This window comes from Helicoverpa zea, chromosome 4 (assembly GCF_022581195.2).
Source record: "Helicoverpa zea isolate HzStark_Cry1AcR chromosome 4, ilHelZeax1.1, whole genome shotgun sequence".
NCBI classification, from domain to species: domain Eukaryota; kingdom Metazoa; phylum Arthropoda; class Insecta; order Lepidoptera; family Noctuidae; genus Helicoverpa; species Helicoverpa zea.
This window is the reverse complement of record NC_061455.1, coordinates 139,897-159,429: the sequence shown is the minus strand read 5'-3', so window position 1 is coordinate 159,429 and position 19,533 is coordinate 139,897. Positions and strand designations below refer to the sequence as shown.

The 19,533-nt window shown below is 39.4% G+C and overlaps 1 protein-coding gene across 1 annotated transcript in view; it reads left to right on the top strand.

The window, feature by feature from the left end:
• Positions 1-297: 297 nt before the first annotated feature.
• The window catches only part of LOC124629938 (protein nubbin-like), a 111,092-nt gene continuing 91,856 nt past the window's right edge, over positions 298-19,533 (top strand). The window contains exon 1 of the mRNA XM_047163618.1: positions 298-587. Within this exon, the coding sequence (XP_047019574.1) occupies positions 561-587 (27 nt within the window). The 5' untranslated portion in view covers positions 298-560. The remainder of the gene's footprint in view (positions 588-19,533) is intronic.

Below are 19,533 nucleotides of genomic sequence, written 5' to 3'. Positions count from 1 at the left end.
TGTGAGGTGTATGTCATTATGAGGTTCATATCACCTGTAAACTTATGAGGACCAACAACAACACAGGTATATTATTGCACCGTGACTCATGACGGCTCGATATCACGTGAGATAATGGAAGATTAAGTAGCCAAATAAAAACAAGTTAAATGGAAATAGTTTGGTCGCGAAACCCTCAGGAAAACTTCACACAATTATTAGATAAGAGGTCCGATATGATTGGACACATTATCATTAAATCGCTGAGGTGATAATGTAACGGCACGAGGCGTAGTTCCGCGCCGCTGCTCAGTCGTGGTGAAAGCGCACCGTGCGCGCTGCCCCTTGCGCCTGCGCCTGTCCCGCGCTCACCCCGCGCCTGTCCTCTCGCCCTCTGCGGGGCTGATCATGTCCTGACAGACTCACCACTGTGTATGCTGGCACTAGAAAACTTCATAAAAAGTGATCATTGCATTAACTGCTAGCGTTTATGAAAGTGTAAAGTTGTTGACACTTCATTAGAACTGTAAACAGCACGAGTTAGTGTGGCGTCTCCAGGGTTGCCTCGGCGACGCGAAGCAATGACTCCCTACATTTACGACTATTGGGTGAGTGCGCATTGCGAAATCAACTCGGTTGAGCTCTACGTCTAAATCGACACATTTCGTATCAAATAATCATCACACATAGTCATCGACCCAACTGACGAGTTGGAGTTATTATTATTTGATTATAAAAGAAAATACAGCCAGAATTTTATACGTTTGCACTTATTATTTATCTTCAATGACCTATCAGGTTTTTCAAAAATATCATTCAGTTTAATAAATGTTTTTCAAAGTTTTTAACCGGCAACAAGGTGCAAATTAGCAAAAAGAAAGTATTTCCAAAAAGCCTTGACATTCAACCTAATAGTAATTTCGCTAGTAACTTTCTTTCAAGTGCACTGGAAAGTTCACGCTCAAGGAGAAATTGCGAAAAAAATGTGCATCGGTGTGCGCAGGAGTGCCGTTAGCGAGAGGGGCGCAGGGCGGGGGGGGGACAGGTGGGGTTATATGCAATATCAACAACTAGTTAGCACTAAACAGTTTCTCAAAATAATATACTCTATCAGTAGGTAGATTGTCACGTTACACCACTACAGCATTGATAAAGTTGAAGACATCGTGTGAAGTAAGGATGGCAGCTTTGACCCTGCTTATTAAACAACTACAGGTAATCCTGCAGAGCTTAGGCTCTACGACGTTGTGATGTTATTTTTGGCAGTGTCACTATGCTCTCAAAACGATACTTTGGTTCAGAACGTATGTTCTAATGTTATAATATGTTCACCTAATTTTAAACTTGGTACCAATGTATATTTATTTAATAAGAGAATTGAAGCGTTTAACCACCATCTGTACCTAAGTAACCAATCATATGAATTTGCGTTCACCTTTGATACTAACAAACATTTAAAATATACTTATGATATGTTTTCAAAGTATTCAAATAAAATAAACAACACAGGTATATATATTATTTTCAATAAATTAAAAAACTACATAACAAGCTTAAATAAGTGTTACGAACAATTTAAACATTCTACTTTACAGCTAAATGAATCAAATTCATTTGATAAAATTGATTTGGATACACAGATGAGTTCTAGCAATCACAAAGAGTTTTTTCGTTTACAATAAGATACGAGTAATGCATCAAAATATTAATGGGTTCCTTAGCAAGTCAGATATATTATGTGTAAATCTACAAGAACTAGATAAATGTTCAAAAAATGTGGATGTAATTTGCTTAACAGAGCACAACATGAACAAATTAGACTATGTGCATGTAACTTTACCAAACTTTAATTTAGGTGCATACTTTGCCAGAGAAAATAGAAATGGTGGATCCTGTATACTTATAAAGAAGATTCATAAATATAAAGTATTACAAGATATATGCAATCTAAGTGTTTGTAATGAAACCGAGTGTTCAGCTGTAGAACTGACTGAACATAATTTAATTATAATTTGTATATATAGAACACCAAAGTATACCCAAGAAAAAATTTGTATTTTTTTTAACACTCTTAATGCAATAATGTATTTAGTACAAAAATGGAAATCTAAAAAAATTATCTTATGTGGTGATTTTAATATTGACTTGTTGAAGAGAAACCCTATTTCTTTAAGATTTGAACATTTAATTGATAGCTTTAATATGAAAATAGGTTTACGTGAAATAACTCGCCCAAGCAGTAAAACATGTATAGATAATATATTTAATAATGTAAGAGGTAGTAAATGCGAAGTAATTGATCTTGGTATGTCAGACCACACTGCTCAGATATTGACGTGTCCCGTCAAAAAAACTTGTACACTCAGATATTGGTATACAACAAGACGAGATTATAGTGAGGAAAACGTATCAAAATTTAAGGAATGTTTACAAAGCCTTAAGTTTCAGGAGGTATTTGATTCAAATGATCCAGAATTTGCCTTTGACAAGTTTTTTGAATATTTTAAGCTATTCTATGATCTTTGCTTTCCTGTCATAAAAATAAAAAATACATGTGTTAAGACAACAAGGTGGTTGTCCAAAGGAATAGGTAAATGTTGTAAAAATAAGAGAAATCTACTATGGGATTATCGAGCCAATCCTTCAGAAAGTAAAAAGCAAATTCTTAAAAATTACAGTGCACGCCTAAAAAAGATTATAAAACTTACTCAAAAGTGCCAGAATAATTATTATATATTAAACGCAGACAATAAATCAAAGGCTACGTGGAGAATAATAAATGCAAATAAAGCCAATTTTCCAAAAGAATATATTACACAAATTAAAGTAAATGAACAAATAATAACTGATCCCAGTAACATTGCTAACGAATTTAATAACTTCTTTATCAACGCGGTAAATGTTGATGATAACAATAAAATAAAATCTTTTTCTGAAACAACACAAAATGATAAAACTGACAGTAGTAGCAGACACAATACATCACACTCTTTATTCATGACCCCTGTGATTCCACACGATATATTTTTGCTTATTAAATCTCTAAAAAATACCCAAAGTTCTGGTTATGACAACATTACAACCTCAGCAATAAAATCGGTAGCGCACATCATTAGTCCAATTCTTTGTCATATCATAAACTTGTGCGTTGAACACGGCGTTTTCCCTAGTAAACTTAAAAAATCTGTCATCAAACCGCTTTTTAAAAAAGATGACAAACAAAACGTCGCATGCTATAGACCGGTGTCTTTACTCCCAATATTTTCAAAAATTATAGAAAAAATTATTTATAAAGCAATCAACACGTATTTTGAAAAACATAATCTATTTACACAAGAGCAAAAAGGTTTCAGAAGGAACAAATCAATCAATATGGCTATTCATGATCTTTTAAAACCATTATATTGCAATATAGACAATCGAACACCTACAGCTACACTATACATGGACATGACTAAAGCCTTCGATTATGTCCATCACCAAACCCTCCTTGACAAATTATATAACTATGGAGTTAGAGGCAATGTCCACACATTATTAAAATCATACTTGACCGACAGATATCAAAGAGTAGAAATAGATAGCATATGTCCAATTAGCAAAACAGTAAAAAACTACTCTTCAGATTACAGGAAAGTGCATTCTGGTGTACCTCAAGGAAGCGTATTAGGGCCGCTTCTTTTTCTTATCTACATTAACGACTTCCCAAAATCAATTGAACATCCAATGATTCTTTTTGCTGATGACAGTACAGTCATTTTCACAGATAAAGAACTAAAGTCGTTAGAGGCCGCTATCAACACTACCCTCAAATTATTAATAGAATGGCTAAGGAAAAATAATTTACTTATTAATTTAAACAAAACTAAAATTGTCACGTATCCACAAGAAGTGCAACATTCCCTAAATATAGAATTTAAAGAGACACAAATTGAAGAGGTGAACTGTACCAAATTTTTGGGAATTTGGATTGATAACGACATGAAATGGCAGACGCACATCGATACAGTATGTAAAAAGTTAAATCAATATTCATATGCCTTATTCAAATTAGCTAGGGTAGTGGATCCATCTGTTGTACTAACAGCATATCATGCCTATGTGGCATCTACTCTTAAATATGGTGTCATATTTTGGGGTAATGCCACTAGTGCAGATTATATATTTAAAGCCCAAAAAAAATGTGTTCGTGCTATAGCAAATATATATGTACCAGACTCTTGTAAGCCTCATTTCCAAAATTTAAAAATAATGACATTTCCTTGTTTATATATCTATGAGGTAGCTATTTTTGTTAAAACTAATAATAACATGTTCGCAAAACCGCAATCCAGGCGAAATGCGCTAAAAATTAGTTCATTACCTCATAAAACCGCGCTTTTTGATAAAAGTTTTTTTAGCATGTCTACCAGAATATATAATAAGTTACCTGTAAAAATTTTGAAAACTTTAGATTTAAATGATTTTAAGAAAAAATTGCAAACATTTTTAATTGATAAGGCTTATTATTCAATTTCAGAATATTTAGATGATAGTTAGTTAAAATAGTTTTTATTGTTATGATTTATTATAAGTTTAGTAGAGATATTATAAGTTTTGTTGTTTTGTTTTATTATAGTTTTAGTAAGATTTGTTAGTGATAATTCAGCACATTATAAAGATTAATGTAAGTAACCATATAGATTTTAACTAGTATTAGGTAGGTAACTACCTACTTATTATATCTGTACGCTCTACGAGCAGGGCATAGTGAAACTAAACATTATATACCAACACCTTGTAACCTACCTATGTTCACAGAATAAAGAGCTTTGACTTTGACTTTGACTTTGTATTCATAGCGAATAACTGTCCTGCGCGTGCGCCTTACTCTCGCCGTGACATTTAGGGCACGACGCACCTGCCCCCGCCGCCGCCACGCACCCGCCACGCCACAGCCACGCACTCGCCACGCCATACGCGCTATGTTTCGGCACATCGCGATAAGTTTATTAATGAACTATTATCCGCGACCAGCTGAACGTCTGTTTATAAATATTGTCCACATTTCGCGGCGAACCTCCGGCCTCGTTAATTCATAGACCAGATAGCGATCGGCTTCAACTTGAATTATAGCTTGATACTATGTAAAATGTCTCTGGGCTTATCTACATTCTTTTAAATGTTACACCGTCCTTTGTTCCCGCGGAGCGTCGCTGCGCCGGCGCACCGGCGGCGGCGCGCGGACTGTGCGCGTCCACTACGCGCGGTATATTGATTACTGCGGCTGCAGAATTTGTTTACCAAGAATGTAATCATTCGGCTGGCCGCCTGCGCCGCTTAACCATTTATAAGTTGTTTTTAATAAACTGTTAATTTTCTTTATTGCAATTTATTAGGAAGCCTCAGATAGATAGGGCCCTCCCGCGCACCGGGGCTCTAATTGAAGGTGGAATCAATAAGTCAGTGTGGTTGTATCGCAATAATGATCGCGAGTTATGCGCAGGCGCAACCGCCCGCGCCTCCGCCGGACCGATCACGATACGGGCCGGTCACGAACCGTGCTAACTACCGCCACGTGAAAATTATGAAAATGTACACATATTATCAAGATAACGTAAACTGTTTGCGAATTATTGTTTATGGCGAACTATCCACAACAGAAAAGCTAAACATTTTTGTGTGTTCGACGAAACCTAAAGCTAATACAATTATTATACCCTTATCTATGTATTTTACACAACAGAGACCGTAAAGCTGATAGGACTGAGTTTGTATAGGTAGCATTAGTCCTCGTTTGACAAGTTGAGTGGTCAGGTGTCACCCATAACCGCTCATAACTCAGCTGTGGCTATTCTGCATGAGAAGCTCTCGTTACTCGCAAATAGTTTAAGCAAACGTGTCATGAGACCCGCAATAAATAGTGCCAAGCTGCGGCTCTGCATAATGATGTCAATCCACGTGGAACAACTTCACTCCACTCACTCGCCGCCTGTTTTGACACATGCGCGGTGACACCAACTCACTCATTGTCAGCTAGAATGTTGCTGCTCTGACACACAACGGAGCGGACGCAAAGTTTTTACTAAAACCTGTTTCCCCTTATACTTAGTCCTTGCATTTTAGTTTTAAATTAAAACTAGACAGATGCATGATGAACCCTAATGGGTTAAAATGTGGATGCAGAAATGCTGATCATATTATTTTGGATTGGATTGGATAAGAGAGTATTGAGCTCCTACTACTAGTTTCGAGTCAAGTCATGAAGTGGGACTTATAGTGCTGCAAATTTTGCTGCAATGTCGTTACTTTGAACAAAAGTTAATTATTGCTCGGAGCTACACAGAGGTATGCTGCACCGTATAGCAAGTATGTACGTGATGAGCGGGCATTCTCCATCATCATAATTCGGAGATGGCTGTCTGCAGCGCGATGTGCATCGCGCACGAGCGTCTGACGTACGGCGCGCGCGCAGCCCGGCGCGGACACCACGCACACCACATTAATATCATATATTAGCTCTATTACTTTAGAAAGCTGATCATTATGTTCATTGTTGTACGCCAATAATCTGGACTTTGTTAAACTCTTTATTCTCTAACATGATGTCATCATCCTCCGAGCCTTTTCCCAACTACGTTGGGGTCGGCTTCCAGTCTAACCGGATTCAACTGAGTACCAGTGCTTTACAAGGAGCGACTGCCTATCTGACCTCCTCAACTTAGTTACCCAGGCAACCCGATACCCCTTGGTTAGACCGGCGACATATTTACTGGCTTCTGACTAATCATAACGACTGCCAAGGATGTTCAATGACAGCCGGGACTGTAGGTCCCGTTTAACGTGAAACACAGTCATTGGTGTCCAAGATATGTGTGCTTAGAAAGTAAATACAAAACTTAGAAAAGTTGCCCTGGTACTTGCCTGACCTGGAATCGAACCGCCACAACCATATGCACAAAACGAGATAACTACTAGTTTAAAAATGCAGATTTATGTCCACTTACACCCAAACATATGTTACACTCCATGTCATCAATTCATCATACTTCTATCAATATTTACAGAATAAGTAACGGGTTCTGAGTGTTCTATTTAATTAGGTAATTGTTTATTTCTACGATTCGTGGTCAGAGCGATTGGAGGTCCTCCCCCGGGACCCGCGGCAATATTGTATTGTTTGCCAGTTTACTTTAATAAGTATAGGAATTATAAATATGCTTCGTTTTGGGAGGCAGGATTGGACAAAGTGAGGAATGAATACTAAATAGGGATCTGAAAGTGGTGCCAATATATCCCCTAAGTAACAATAAGAAACAATACAAATGTACAAGGAACCAATGTCCAAACCCTGAGAAAACCTTGTCGGATAGTCTTCTACTCTAATCTCGGTGTGATGATGTAACTTTTAATCCTGTTATAATAGATCTCTGTTTGAGTGGAAGCCTATTCCCAACAATTGGACGACAAAAAAGCTGATGACGTTGATGAATGGGTAATGGACGATTTCAAATGTGTGCTAAGTTATTAATCACAGTCCCATTATAAAATCATAATCAGATAAAAGACAAAGCAAGACATGAGTCGCCCGCGCCGGGCCGCGGTCAGCGCTGACGCTCCTAAACTAGGAAATGTTATATGTCGCGATGACATTCATTGCTCACGGGGAAAAACTCTATTGAAATGTAGATGATATTTAGTAGGAATATGTTGCATTTCAAGTCGATATTGACAATGTTTATATTTCTTGTGCTCCTCCCCCTGATGTATAAAACAGGTCTGTCGACATAAATGGTCAGGTGTTATGCACTCGCAGCGTCAACTCTGCTGGTGTCGCTATTACCGGTGCGTGCCCGCGCATGCTGCCGGCCTCGCACCAAACTCGCATTATCATACACTGTGCCGCAATAATGCATGCTGCACGTTAACATTGTCTTCTCAGAATCCATTTAACTAATTGAATAGATCGGTACTTCGATTACTTGCCACAAAAACCTCGAATGTATCGGTGCGAGAGGCGTACGAAATGACAGCGAAATTAAAAATAATGCAGCGATTATAAATTCATATCAGAAGGCTGCGGCTGCAGTAGCAGGTTGAGAGAGATAATCTGTTGCATTTTCCATGCGTCGTCGGCAGCGGCAGTAAAAACGAGCGGCGGTGAATCCGAGCTTGTTACATAATCAGCCGATCTGCTGTCGCCGACCGCCGGGCCGCTACCCTGTCGCTCGCTGTCTCATCTCCATAGGCTAACAGTGGTTAATGTTATTCTATTACACGTCTGGAGAGGTTCTGTTATTACCACATTATTACATTAAAACTCATCCACTCGTTTATTTATGCATTACTACTCTATTTCAATTTTCAAGCCTTAAGCCTCGGCAATCCCTAATTTGATCTGTCAGACCTGATCTACAGTGAACATTTAAACAGCTCAAGTGCTCTCACTTTTTGAAATCTTACACTCAATCACGAGGAAAAATAATACCTAGAACTCTAGGAGTTGAGTAGTGAAGTTTGGTGAGAAACGCAGTGATTGACTTGGCAACATCTTAGCGCTGCGGCGCGGGCGCAAAAAATCCCTCCATTCATATGCACGGGGAGGAGTGCGGTCAGTTTTTGCGCGGCCGGACGTTCCCCGCGTTTTATTTGTAAATTGGGCGCGGGCGCGGGGCGGCAGCGGCGCGGCTGCGGGGCGGGAGCGGCGCGGGGACGCGGCGGTAACGAGACCGAGCGCGCGTCATTCAAATGCGCGACTAGTTTTTGCGCAGGCGCATAATTGAATACGAATGCGTACTCGGAAGGATTCTAATGCGTTCAGATGAGACGCGTAATGAACGTTATTTATACAGGCGCGAGTCGGACCTGCCCGAGCTGGCCCGAGCTGACCCGCGTTGCTCCTCACTAGCTCGGCCCGGACTGGTCATTTACTCTTGGCTCGTACTTACTATTGATGATATACCTATGTAGGTAGGATATCTCTCTAGTACCTACTATTTTTTATTCATTTAGGTTTAAGGTGTAATCTGACAACCCCCTATGGAGTCTTTACTATGGATTATAGGACTGTCTAAATAACGAACTGTGGAAGGAAACGGCTGAGTCTGTTATGATGTGATGCTGGTAGTTTAGGATATCAGGGATGTGTGGTTTATGTCAAACCTAGCACAGCAGCTCTCAAACTTCATTAACTTCTTCTAAAAGATAAAACCCAAAATAAAAAAGGAGACCTCTGTACTTATTGAAATGATTTTAGGTAATTTTGGTGAGTTTATTCTTTAGCTTATAGTTAACTTAAAATGTTAAGTAGGTACCAGGTGTGCGAGGTTAAGGTGAATGATTCATTGGTTGTTATATCATCGATGTCGAAGCTTGTAAGCTCAGTTACAATAATTCACTGATCCTATGGAAATTAAAGGTACTTCACACTAAAATCTTATTTTCTAAAATAATAAGGTACATTGGTTAATATGTCTAGAGAATGCGTATATGCTACCTCTACTTTTGGATCAAAAAGTGTGGAAAACTGGCCATGTATGTAGGTACTTTTAAAAGGGGATAAATACAATGCACAATGTAGGCATAGATACCTAACGATAATACATGTATGCTTTACAAATGAATTGGCAGACACCGATAAGTGAGCTTAGAAACCACTAGTCAGGATACTCAACTATTTTTAACAGGCCTGTTAAGTATGAGTGACTTGACCATGGACTATGGATATGACTCAACATAAATGTTACTACTTAAAGGGCAGGGTTCCTGTACAGTATTCGTTTGTTGGTACTTCATATTTTATTCACGTATCAATACGATCTTAACAATTCAAGCCTACGTAAACATAAACAACGCGGGTAGGCGTACATACGTACAAAGTGAATTTAATCAAGTTTGCGCAAAAATATTACAGCGTTCAGAGGGGAATTGAGACGAACGGCGTGTGTGCGCCGAGTGCCGCCAATGTAAATAAGCACATGATTGTGTTACACATGTACCTACCTACTGGCGGAGTACAGCCCAGGGCGGTGCATCACCGCGCTGGCGGCCCGCCAACGCAGCCTGCACCCGCCCAATCACTGCTCTAAACATGGACAATTTGCTTACTGCACTAATTTAGGAATTCCCAAAGCGACGGAATTGCACAATGAAACGAAATGGCTCCATTGAACGCATCACTAGGGCTGGTATGTATTGTGCCGTGGGGGCTGCATCCTCCTACCGAGACGTGAGCTACCCTGCGCCAGCCAGTGTGCATGTTATTGTGAATATGTAGAGCGTGCTCTAGCCGGCGCGGGCGTCGCGTCGCGTTGACGTACAAATGGGCTGGTCACGTACTCGTGTCTGTTAATTTATTGCCGTATTTTAATTGAGCGTAGTATCGAGCGCTCGGCGGCATGGCAGCCTGCCGTCGTAGCGCATTCAATGTAAATGTGATTTCAAAGTAATGGCCCTGTTGCCAATTGCCTGTGGTCACATGCTCTAAGAGCTGTGCAATTTAAACACACCGGGTTCAGTACCCGGCCGGGGCGTTTTTGCTCGGCCGGGAAAATGCGGCCGAGTGACGACAGGCTAAACGATGTTAGGATAAGTAACGCGAGCGGGAGCTGCGCGTGCGCTCGCTCGCTCCTCCGGGAGGAGCGGGCGGCGGCGGGGCCGGGGGAGGGGAGGAGGACTCGCGGGGACATAAATCGCAAGTAAAAAGCGCCGCGTCGTCGTCGTCCGGCCGTTTTTGCAGTTTCTTGTTATGCGCATTCCTCAGTTTTTGCTCACGCGTGTTCCCGACAAACGAGCTCGGGCAAGTTCGCTAGTTTTTGCGTTGGAACAATGGTGGGTCCGCGATGGCAGCAGTCGTGATTGCGCGAGCGCAGGCGGCGCGTCGCATTTGCATGCAGCGGCCAATCGCAGAGCGAAGCCACGCCTACGCTGCCCCGCCCCGCCGCCCGGCGCTCTAGCGCGCGCTATCTAATGCTAATGCGCGTGCGCAAGTGTGCGCATACGATGCATGCATCAGCCTCCACACCAGCCATTACAGCAACAGCAGCAGCACCAGGCGAAGCCAATGGCCGAGCTGTAAGTGATGCGAGGGCACGACTACAAACTGAACATTGACTACAAACGGTACTTGTGACATTTTCCTTGTAACTAATTTGTGTTGTATGTAAGGTCTTACCTATATTTACATTTAGTACCTACTGGGACAGTAAATATATTGTTGTAAGTATTTTAAATGATTTAAGCTCAATATGATAGCCATAAAAAGCACAGTATAATCTGCCATATTGTTCCCAATCTCGTCGCATACTCGCGTCACTGCGCTCCGTATGCAAATGTGTGTGAGTAGGCGAGCACGGTCGCGCACGATTGGTGCGACGCGACAAATCGCGACGCATGCTAATCAGCGGCCATTAGAGTTGCAGCACTGGGCACGCACACATGCACGTCATGTAGATTAGCGAGTGATTGGCGTCGGCGGCGTGTTGCCAATATTTTGCAACTAGGTACCTAGTCGATGGTCATCGATTAGTTTTTTCACAGTCCTGTCGATGCTAATTATAATGCAAAGCGAGTACTAATGAACTGACGGCTGACAGCTGATCGTTATCACACGTTTAGCTTCGAGTATGGACGCGAAGTATTCGTGCATTATAGATCCAATTATTCGGTCACTTTCAACAGAATGGAATAAATATGAAATAATTGTGAGTATCGTCACGAGCGCGCTCGCTTAGTTTTTGCGCGCGTCACATTTGAACATGGAACAAAAACGTATTGTCTCGAGCGGCCGTCGTTTTTATAATGTTGTGATGTTTTGCTGTCATCATTCTCATATTATTGTGTTGTCCAGCAGCTTCGGTTATGTAGGCAATATGTACCCGCCTCACTTGCCAGGCTGAGACCTGACGAACTGTGAGTTCAACACCCCGCCGACGTTCTGCAATATACTTAACTTAACTATAACAACCTTGCAAGTTATGAAGTAAGGTGCCCTTAATGATTAAGTAAGTACCTGTAATGTATTATTTCCTCTGAGCGTCTCGTACGGAATAGCAATGCTTCGCCACAGGAAGTGCAAAGACTTGCGCTGAAGTCGCACTGCTGTCTTGATTTCATTGATTTTTGAGGCATTCATTAAAAATATATTTTAAAATTGTTGTAGGATGACCAGAATTGCCACGCTTTTCCTCACATGACCACATTTTCCTCCATTCTCATGTGCGATTTCCATCTCTGTTTAGGTGTTGTGTGCGTGTAGGTATGTAGAAGGTGATATGTACGGAGAGAATGAATGATACGATCAATTGAATATTAACACTTGTTTGATTTATTGTTCCAAATTGACACATATATTATACACTTACGATTGGTATTACTAATAAGCGCTATCTATAGTGCGTTGCACGGGAAGGCTACGGGACAACTGGTGTTCGCTGCGCATTACTACATTTTCTGCGAAAACATATGCGTCAGCATTGCACCTACATCTGTTTCTGAAAGTATTAGGGTAATTCCGGGATAGATGGGCGTACGGGAGAGTTGGCCAATGGCTAAAAATCGTACATAGAATCGCTAAAAGACGTATCTGAGTACTCAGTTTGCTTGCCGAGGTGCGTAAGAACAACAGTACGCCGAAAGTTCAGCGAAAAAAAAGAAAAAGTGGGTAAAAACCTAATGTTTTGATTTGACTTATGCTAATTCTTTATTTAGAGTTTACGTTTGAAGTTGTGGTCATATTAGTTTTTAAAAATAACGTGATTATTAACAGATAATGAAACACGCCTCAAAACCACGGCGTGTTTCTGCATTTTTTTTGCACGTGGGTGGATATCTCTCCCGGATGATAAGGAGAGATGGCCGTAGTTTGTCAGAGTCAGATGGCCATATGATTGTAGAGGATAAATTCCTTTTTTAGGGTTCCGTACCTCAAAAGGAAAAAACGGAACCCTTATAGGATCACTTTGTTGTCCGTCTGTCTGTCTGTCTGTCTGTCTGTCTGTCTGTCAAGACCCTTTATCTCAAGAACGCGTGGACGTATCAAGCTGAAATTCACATGAAGTACTCAGGTCTATTGTCTCTTTAAGCTGTGAAAATATCAAACTTCTAAGCCAAGCCAATCAAAAGATACAGCCGATTATGTCGCTATTTTCAACAAATTTTCGACACTCGCAAAGGAATCAAAACCTACAGGGTACTTCCCGTAAACTCAGAATCTTGATATTTGGCATGAAGCATTGTCATATAATGCAAATATAGGAAAAATTGAGAAAATCACATTTTTTTAGTTATGTAATATAATAAAAATATTTTAATAACATGAAACTTACTACCTTATTTCTCACGAACGAATGAAGGTATCAAATTGAAATTTATACCAAATACCTAGGTCTATTGTCCCTTTAAGCAGTGAAATAATCAAACTTCTAAGTTAACGCGATCAAAAGATACAGCAGTTTATACCGACACCTTAGACGAATTTCCGTCACACGCTAGGGAATCAGAACCTTGAATCTTGAAATTCGGCACGAAGCAACATTATATACTTAGTACAGATAAAGGAAAAATTGCGAAAATGATATATTTGAAGTTACATAAAATATTATTTTTGCTTTTATGACATAAAATATTTTTTTAATATTTATAAACTTACTACCTACCATTTTTCACATGAACGCGTAGAGATATTAAAGTTGAAATTCATATCAAACACTTTTTAAATCTAATTGCCTCTAAACTGTGGTAAATTCTAAATCATTCAAAGGTCATTGGGCACCTTAGTACCTTATTTAGCACCTTAGTATGGAAACCATACCCACGGCGGACACGAACGAAGTATAGCACAGTATAATGATATAAGGCTCTGATTTACTATGGCATTAGTCGCATCAATGTGAACCATGAGAATCTAGAGAAAATCAGGTTTAAACATCAAATATTTTCCTCATTTCAATGGGGAATTTAAACGACCAAGTTTGACGGATTTGAGAAATCATTTCTTTGTGGTGAAAGAGTATAGGTACTCGCCGTTTATTTCCATTGTCAGCAGGTCAGGATCTGATGATGGAAATCCTGAGAAATCGAGGGCAACTATCAGAAATTGTAGGCATGCATAGGGTTAAAACTTGATTCTCAGATGTATGTCTGATGATACTATCAAACAGTGAAGGTTTAGAGCTTACCTGATGATGGAGACGTGAGAAAGTCGAGAGAACTCCTCAGCGGTATGTTTTAGTTACGTCGTGTTTGGGCTTATATTATTCGTATTGACGAGAACTTTACACAAAAGTTAAAAAAAAAGTACGCAATTATTATGACAAAAGGTTAAAAACGCTAAACCCTATAAAAAGCAAAAAATAACTTTTAACACTACGTAAGTACCAACTAAAGCATGTCAGACTAAACTAAATTTTGTCGTGTCGGGGGACCGCTATAATTATCTAATTAAGATTCGTGTTTTTTATATACGAATGTTGTAATTAGGTAGGTACCTATCATTTGATTTATGTAAGTATTTTTGAAGGTAAAAAGCGGTCCCCCGACACGTCAAAATTTAGTTTAGTCTGACATGCTTTAGTTGGTACTTACGTAGTGTTAAAAGTTATTTTTTGCTTTTTATAGGGTTTAGCGTTTTTAACCTTTTGTCATAATAATTGCGTACTTTTTTTGGGTCGGGGGTTTTTTAAATTTATAATTTAATTTTATTTCATGCTTTTTGAAGGAGCTACTTAATTTTTCCTTCATTTAATTTATTTTATTTTAAGATGGGGTAGCTATATGCGATCTCGGCCAAAGGAAGCTGTTTAACAATCCTCATGACAAACTGGCTCTGGGAGAATTGCACAGATTGAGAAACAATAAAGATTAACCTTTGATGATCCAGGGTTATATACCATTCCAGGGTTTCATCCGCCACATCCCATTTCCAGCATCAGTTTCTCGTCAATTAGAAACATGAAGAGAACCAGTCAAGACAAATTCAACGAGCCCAAACTCGATGGGTTTACTAAAAGGCAGTTCAGGGTTACGTCTCCTATCTTCGTGTCCTAACAGCAGACCAGCTCAGTGGTTCCAGAAGACATTAGTATTTCAAATTTCAGATCCCACATATGCTTGCAAGTAAACTGAGCGTGTAACATTCCTATCACACCTAACAAACGAGCTGATGACCTTGAAGACCTGAACCGATTTCCACCAAACGTAGCTAAGAACACTCCCGAATGACATTCCTTTCAAACAAAAAAAACCGCATTACAATCGGATCATCCGTTTGGGAGCTACGATGCCACATACACACACACACACACACACAGACACGTCAAACTTATAACACCCCGTCGTTTTTGCGTCGGGGGTTAAAAATAGAAAAAAAAAGACTTTTTACAAAAAAAAAAATAACAGCTTCTAAAAACAACAAGAAAACTGTTTATATGCATCGGTCTAGATCACGGTGGTTAAATAAATATAGATGCATCCTCTAGACACCGACTTCAAGACCGATGCACTTAACATCTTCTTCCTTTCTTTCTTGTTTTTGTTTTCTTGTTACTTTTTATATGTTTGAAGTTGGATTTGTTTGTAAAAGGCTTTTTAAATTCATTTTGATAAAGACCATCATGACCATTACGACCCACCATTACAAGTTACGACTGGTAATGTGGGTATTGAGATATATAAACTAAATGAGAACTATTTACAAAATAAAATAAAGCCGACTTTATAAAAAAAAGAAAGGGACAGAATTACACTTTTGTCAAGGCTCTAGAAACGTAAAGCCATGCAGCAGCCTCTCTCTAATTTAATATCTAATGTTGTGAATAAATAACTTTAATAAAAGAACTTTTACACGGTACTGGTCTACTATTTTGGTTACATTATAAAATAAAAAATATTAACTATTTTGACTCTCACGAAATTACCAGAACTATGATTGTTCTAAGCTAAACGGTTTGCGCGAGAGTCACTTTTTATCTATACAGGATTTGTACGGAACCCTCGGTGCGCGAGCCCGACTCGCACTTGGCTGGTTTTTTTTTCTTCTTCTTTCTCTATTTCGTTATTTTTCGATGCCGAATCAATACCGGAGGAAAGCTCTCACTGGCCGGGGAAGTTGAAGTGAAGAATCTTTGAAAGCAGCTATACAGGCATTGAAAAATGCTGAAATATAAGTCTATGCAGCAGTTAAAGCCTTCAAAATACCCAGGAAAACTTTGGAGCTGAGATTCAAACCACACAATGATTAAAAGGGACAAAAAAGATAAAGAAGGCACAATAAAGTAAGATAAATATACAATTTAAAGGAAGATATCAAGACTAATAAAGTAAAAAAAAAAATTGATAGTAGCAATAAGATGACAAACCAAAATAAAACTTTACCTCTTAAAAGAAAATCGACAAGGAAAATATAGAAATATATAAAGAAGAGATAGTTTGAGTGACACAGATGAGGAGAGCGATATGAAAGAAGAAAACAATTGTGCTGGCTGTGGAGAAAATTATAACCAAACACAGCTAATCGAAGACTGGATTCGATGTGCCATTTGTTTTCTTTTGGTGCATGAGAATTGCACAGAATTTGACATCATTTGCTATAAATAGGTATGGTCAATGCAAAAAAAGTGCGATGACTTATATGTAAAGCTGTATTAAAAATAAAAAAGAGTGAGATGTAGTACTGGCCATCTTACCCGTCCTACATTGGCCATCTCACCCTCAGTATCCGGGAGAGATGGCCAAAGATTTTTTTTTTTTAAGTTAATTTTAAGTTTGAGTTTAAATCTTTAATAAATACCGATATAACATGTCAATTCCAAAAGTTAAATGATCATAGTTTAATTAAAAGTACTGATTATCATAGTACATGTTATAGTTAAATTTTTATTGGGCTTTAAAAAAACTATGGCCATCTTTACCGCGTTTACTTGTTCAGGGGAATCATTAGGCAACTTCTTAATATTGTTTACTTATAGCATTTGCGTTGGTTAGGAGTTAGAAGGAGCTTTGGTAGACAGTGCTAAGAAGACCCTTACTTAAATAAAAAAATGAGTAACACCAAAGCACCGGTGCTATAAGTTTGAATGTTGTGTCTGTCTGTCCCGCTGTAGCTCTATAAAGTATGAAACGTTTTGGAAACTGTTTATTTTAGATGTAAACTGGTGCTCCAGCCGTGGCTCCAAGTCCTGCAGGTATTTATCAAAATCGGCCTCAGCCGTTTTAAAATATAGCTATTTTGTTAATGGAGCAATAGGATCTCATTTCCCAGTTATGAAATCCTTAACATATATTATGTCGTGTTTAGCTTTGTTCCGGCAAGAATTTAAACATATTGTTGAAATAAGAACAAAACAACAGCTTATATAGAATTCTAATGATTGCTGTAACATATTTCACAAATACTTCTTCTATTAACAATAGGGCTATGGGGCCAGGTGCGGTCACGTGAGCAGCTCGGCATTAGTTAGTTAAACATGGGGACTCTCAGGAAAAACTACGCCATGGAATGGATGGCGTGCCGAGCGCCATGTATTACTTATTGACATATTAGCGCACTTGATGCCTGATAGCTGTTTGTATGCACACGACCTGCCACCAGAACACATTAGAATTGTTAATACGCATGGAAGTTCACTCGTCTATTACTTTGTTTACGTCGACGACGCTATGTTTTTTTATAATTTGCATATATTATTTCTTTTATAAAGTGTTTTTCAATATAAATGATGTAAAGTTAACTGTGTAAAAACGAGCTGTCGATATGTGAAGGGTCTCATATTAATGAAATACGTGTTTAATTTATAGTACGCTACATAAATATATTTTAAAGCAAAAACGAGTAACGTCCATTGTTACAAACTGTTAATAGTGCTTACTTCAACACTATGTATCGAAGTAAATAATAGCTTGTTTAAATCTCTTTCACGCCTGTCTGTGTTTATAGTGTCGGAAGTTTTTCCACAATAACCTAAGTACACTAAACGTGTGTCAGCTGTACCTAGTCCGGCAGGCCATATAACCTGACTATAGCTTGAGTAAAAATGTTAATTAGCAGCGTGTGCGCAATGTCGCTATCACTGCTATCAGCGGTGGATGGCGGGCACTCGCATAGAGACGTTACAGAGATACCATCGCGCACGCATGCGCCCGCGCCGCGCAGGTCAGGGGGTCGCCTGCGCGCGCGCACCAGCCATACTACATGCGCCGAATGTCCACTACTGATCAAGACAGTTTTATCAAAAGGGGCAATCTTTTTATTACATTTCCCATAACGTCTTTATCAAGAAAACTTTTAGTACTTAAATCAGAAGTTTTGAAAATTCTTTACAATCCTAGACTAAGTCAGAAGATGTGAGTGCATGTGTGACATCTCGTGTTCGGCGCGTGCGCACCTTCTGCGTGCGCTCGCGTAGTGGCGGCGCGGTTCGCGTAATTACACGATTAGGAGCCGCCTGATCATCACCTTGGAATAACATGCTCCGGATATATCCGCCCTGAGCACTTCTATGAAAAGCTGTAGGGACACCAAACTACTTAATTCTTACTACCGATTGTGTATCAATATCCTCAGAGTTGGCTAAAAAAGAAGCACAAGCATTGCCTTTCTACTTATAGCATTCATTGCATTCTTTGTACCTATCTCAGTTAATAAATGCAGATTTCTCTGACATTTAGATATTGACTGTTACCATAGTCAATTGAAGACATTGTCCTCGAAATATCATCACATCTCTCGTTCCCGAGTGGCGTCACAAAAAGCCTTCGTCATTAATAATGATATCCCCGTCAGAGTTTTTGTCCTGTTGGCCAAAGTACCCCGGGCAGCATCACGGCACCACCCCGGAGTGGAGCGCCACGCGAGCGCCACGCGTGCGCACGTCCACGCCACCCACGGCGAACAATTACATTTGTCATTTCAAACAAGTTCCGTCGGTCTCCTTGAAGTTAAGCGAGCGCTTCTAAATCATTCATTAACGACATGTTTGATCACCACTTCTAACTGTTCCTCAGTTTGTTACAATGTTGGCACAGTCTTGAGTTATAACTTCTAACTTTTTTTATTTAGATCATTCAGGAAAAATCTGTAATAATCAGAATAGAGTCAATCTTTTTTAAATCTCTGTAGGAACTTTGTCCCTGGGCATAAAATGTTTGAATCTGAGGCACAAGTTATTCCTTGCCTAATATTGTAAATAGAAGACAATATTAAAATGTGTGACATTGGTAAAAGCAAGGCCAGGTCCCCCCGGGACGATCCATCACATCGCGCGGGTGAGCGGCGCGCGATGCTCGCCCATCCATCACCGCGTGCATTACGATGCGCGGCATATTGTACAACTCGATAAAAATCATAAAACACTGCCAACCCTTCTGAACTCACCACACAGGTGGATGTCGAAGGTCCACTGAACACACTGTTTTCCTGTACACGCCCAATATAAAAAGCAATTTCGTTTGCGTCTAAGTCAAAATTAGAACATATTGTGAAACCTTTATTCTTATCGTACCATCTTTATTGTTATCGTAGCACTCGTAGCATATTTTCGTAGCAATTTTGTTCTTTGAAGTGTACATAATATGACCATT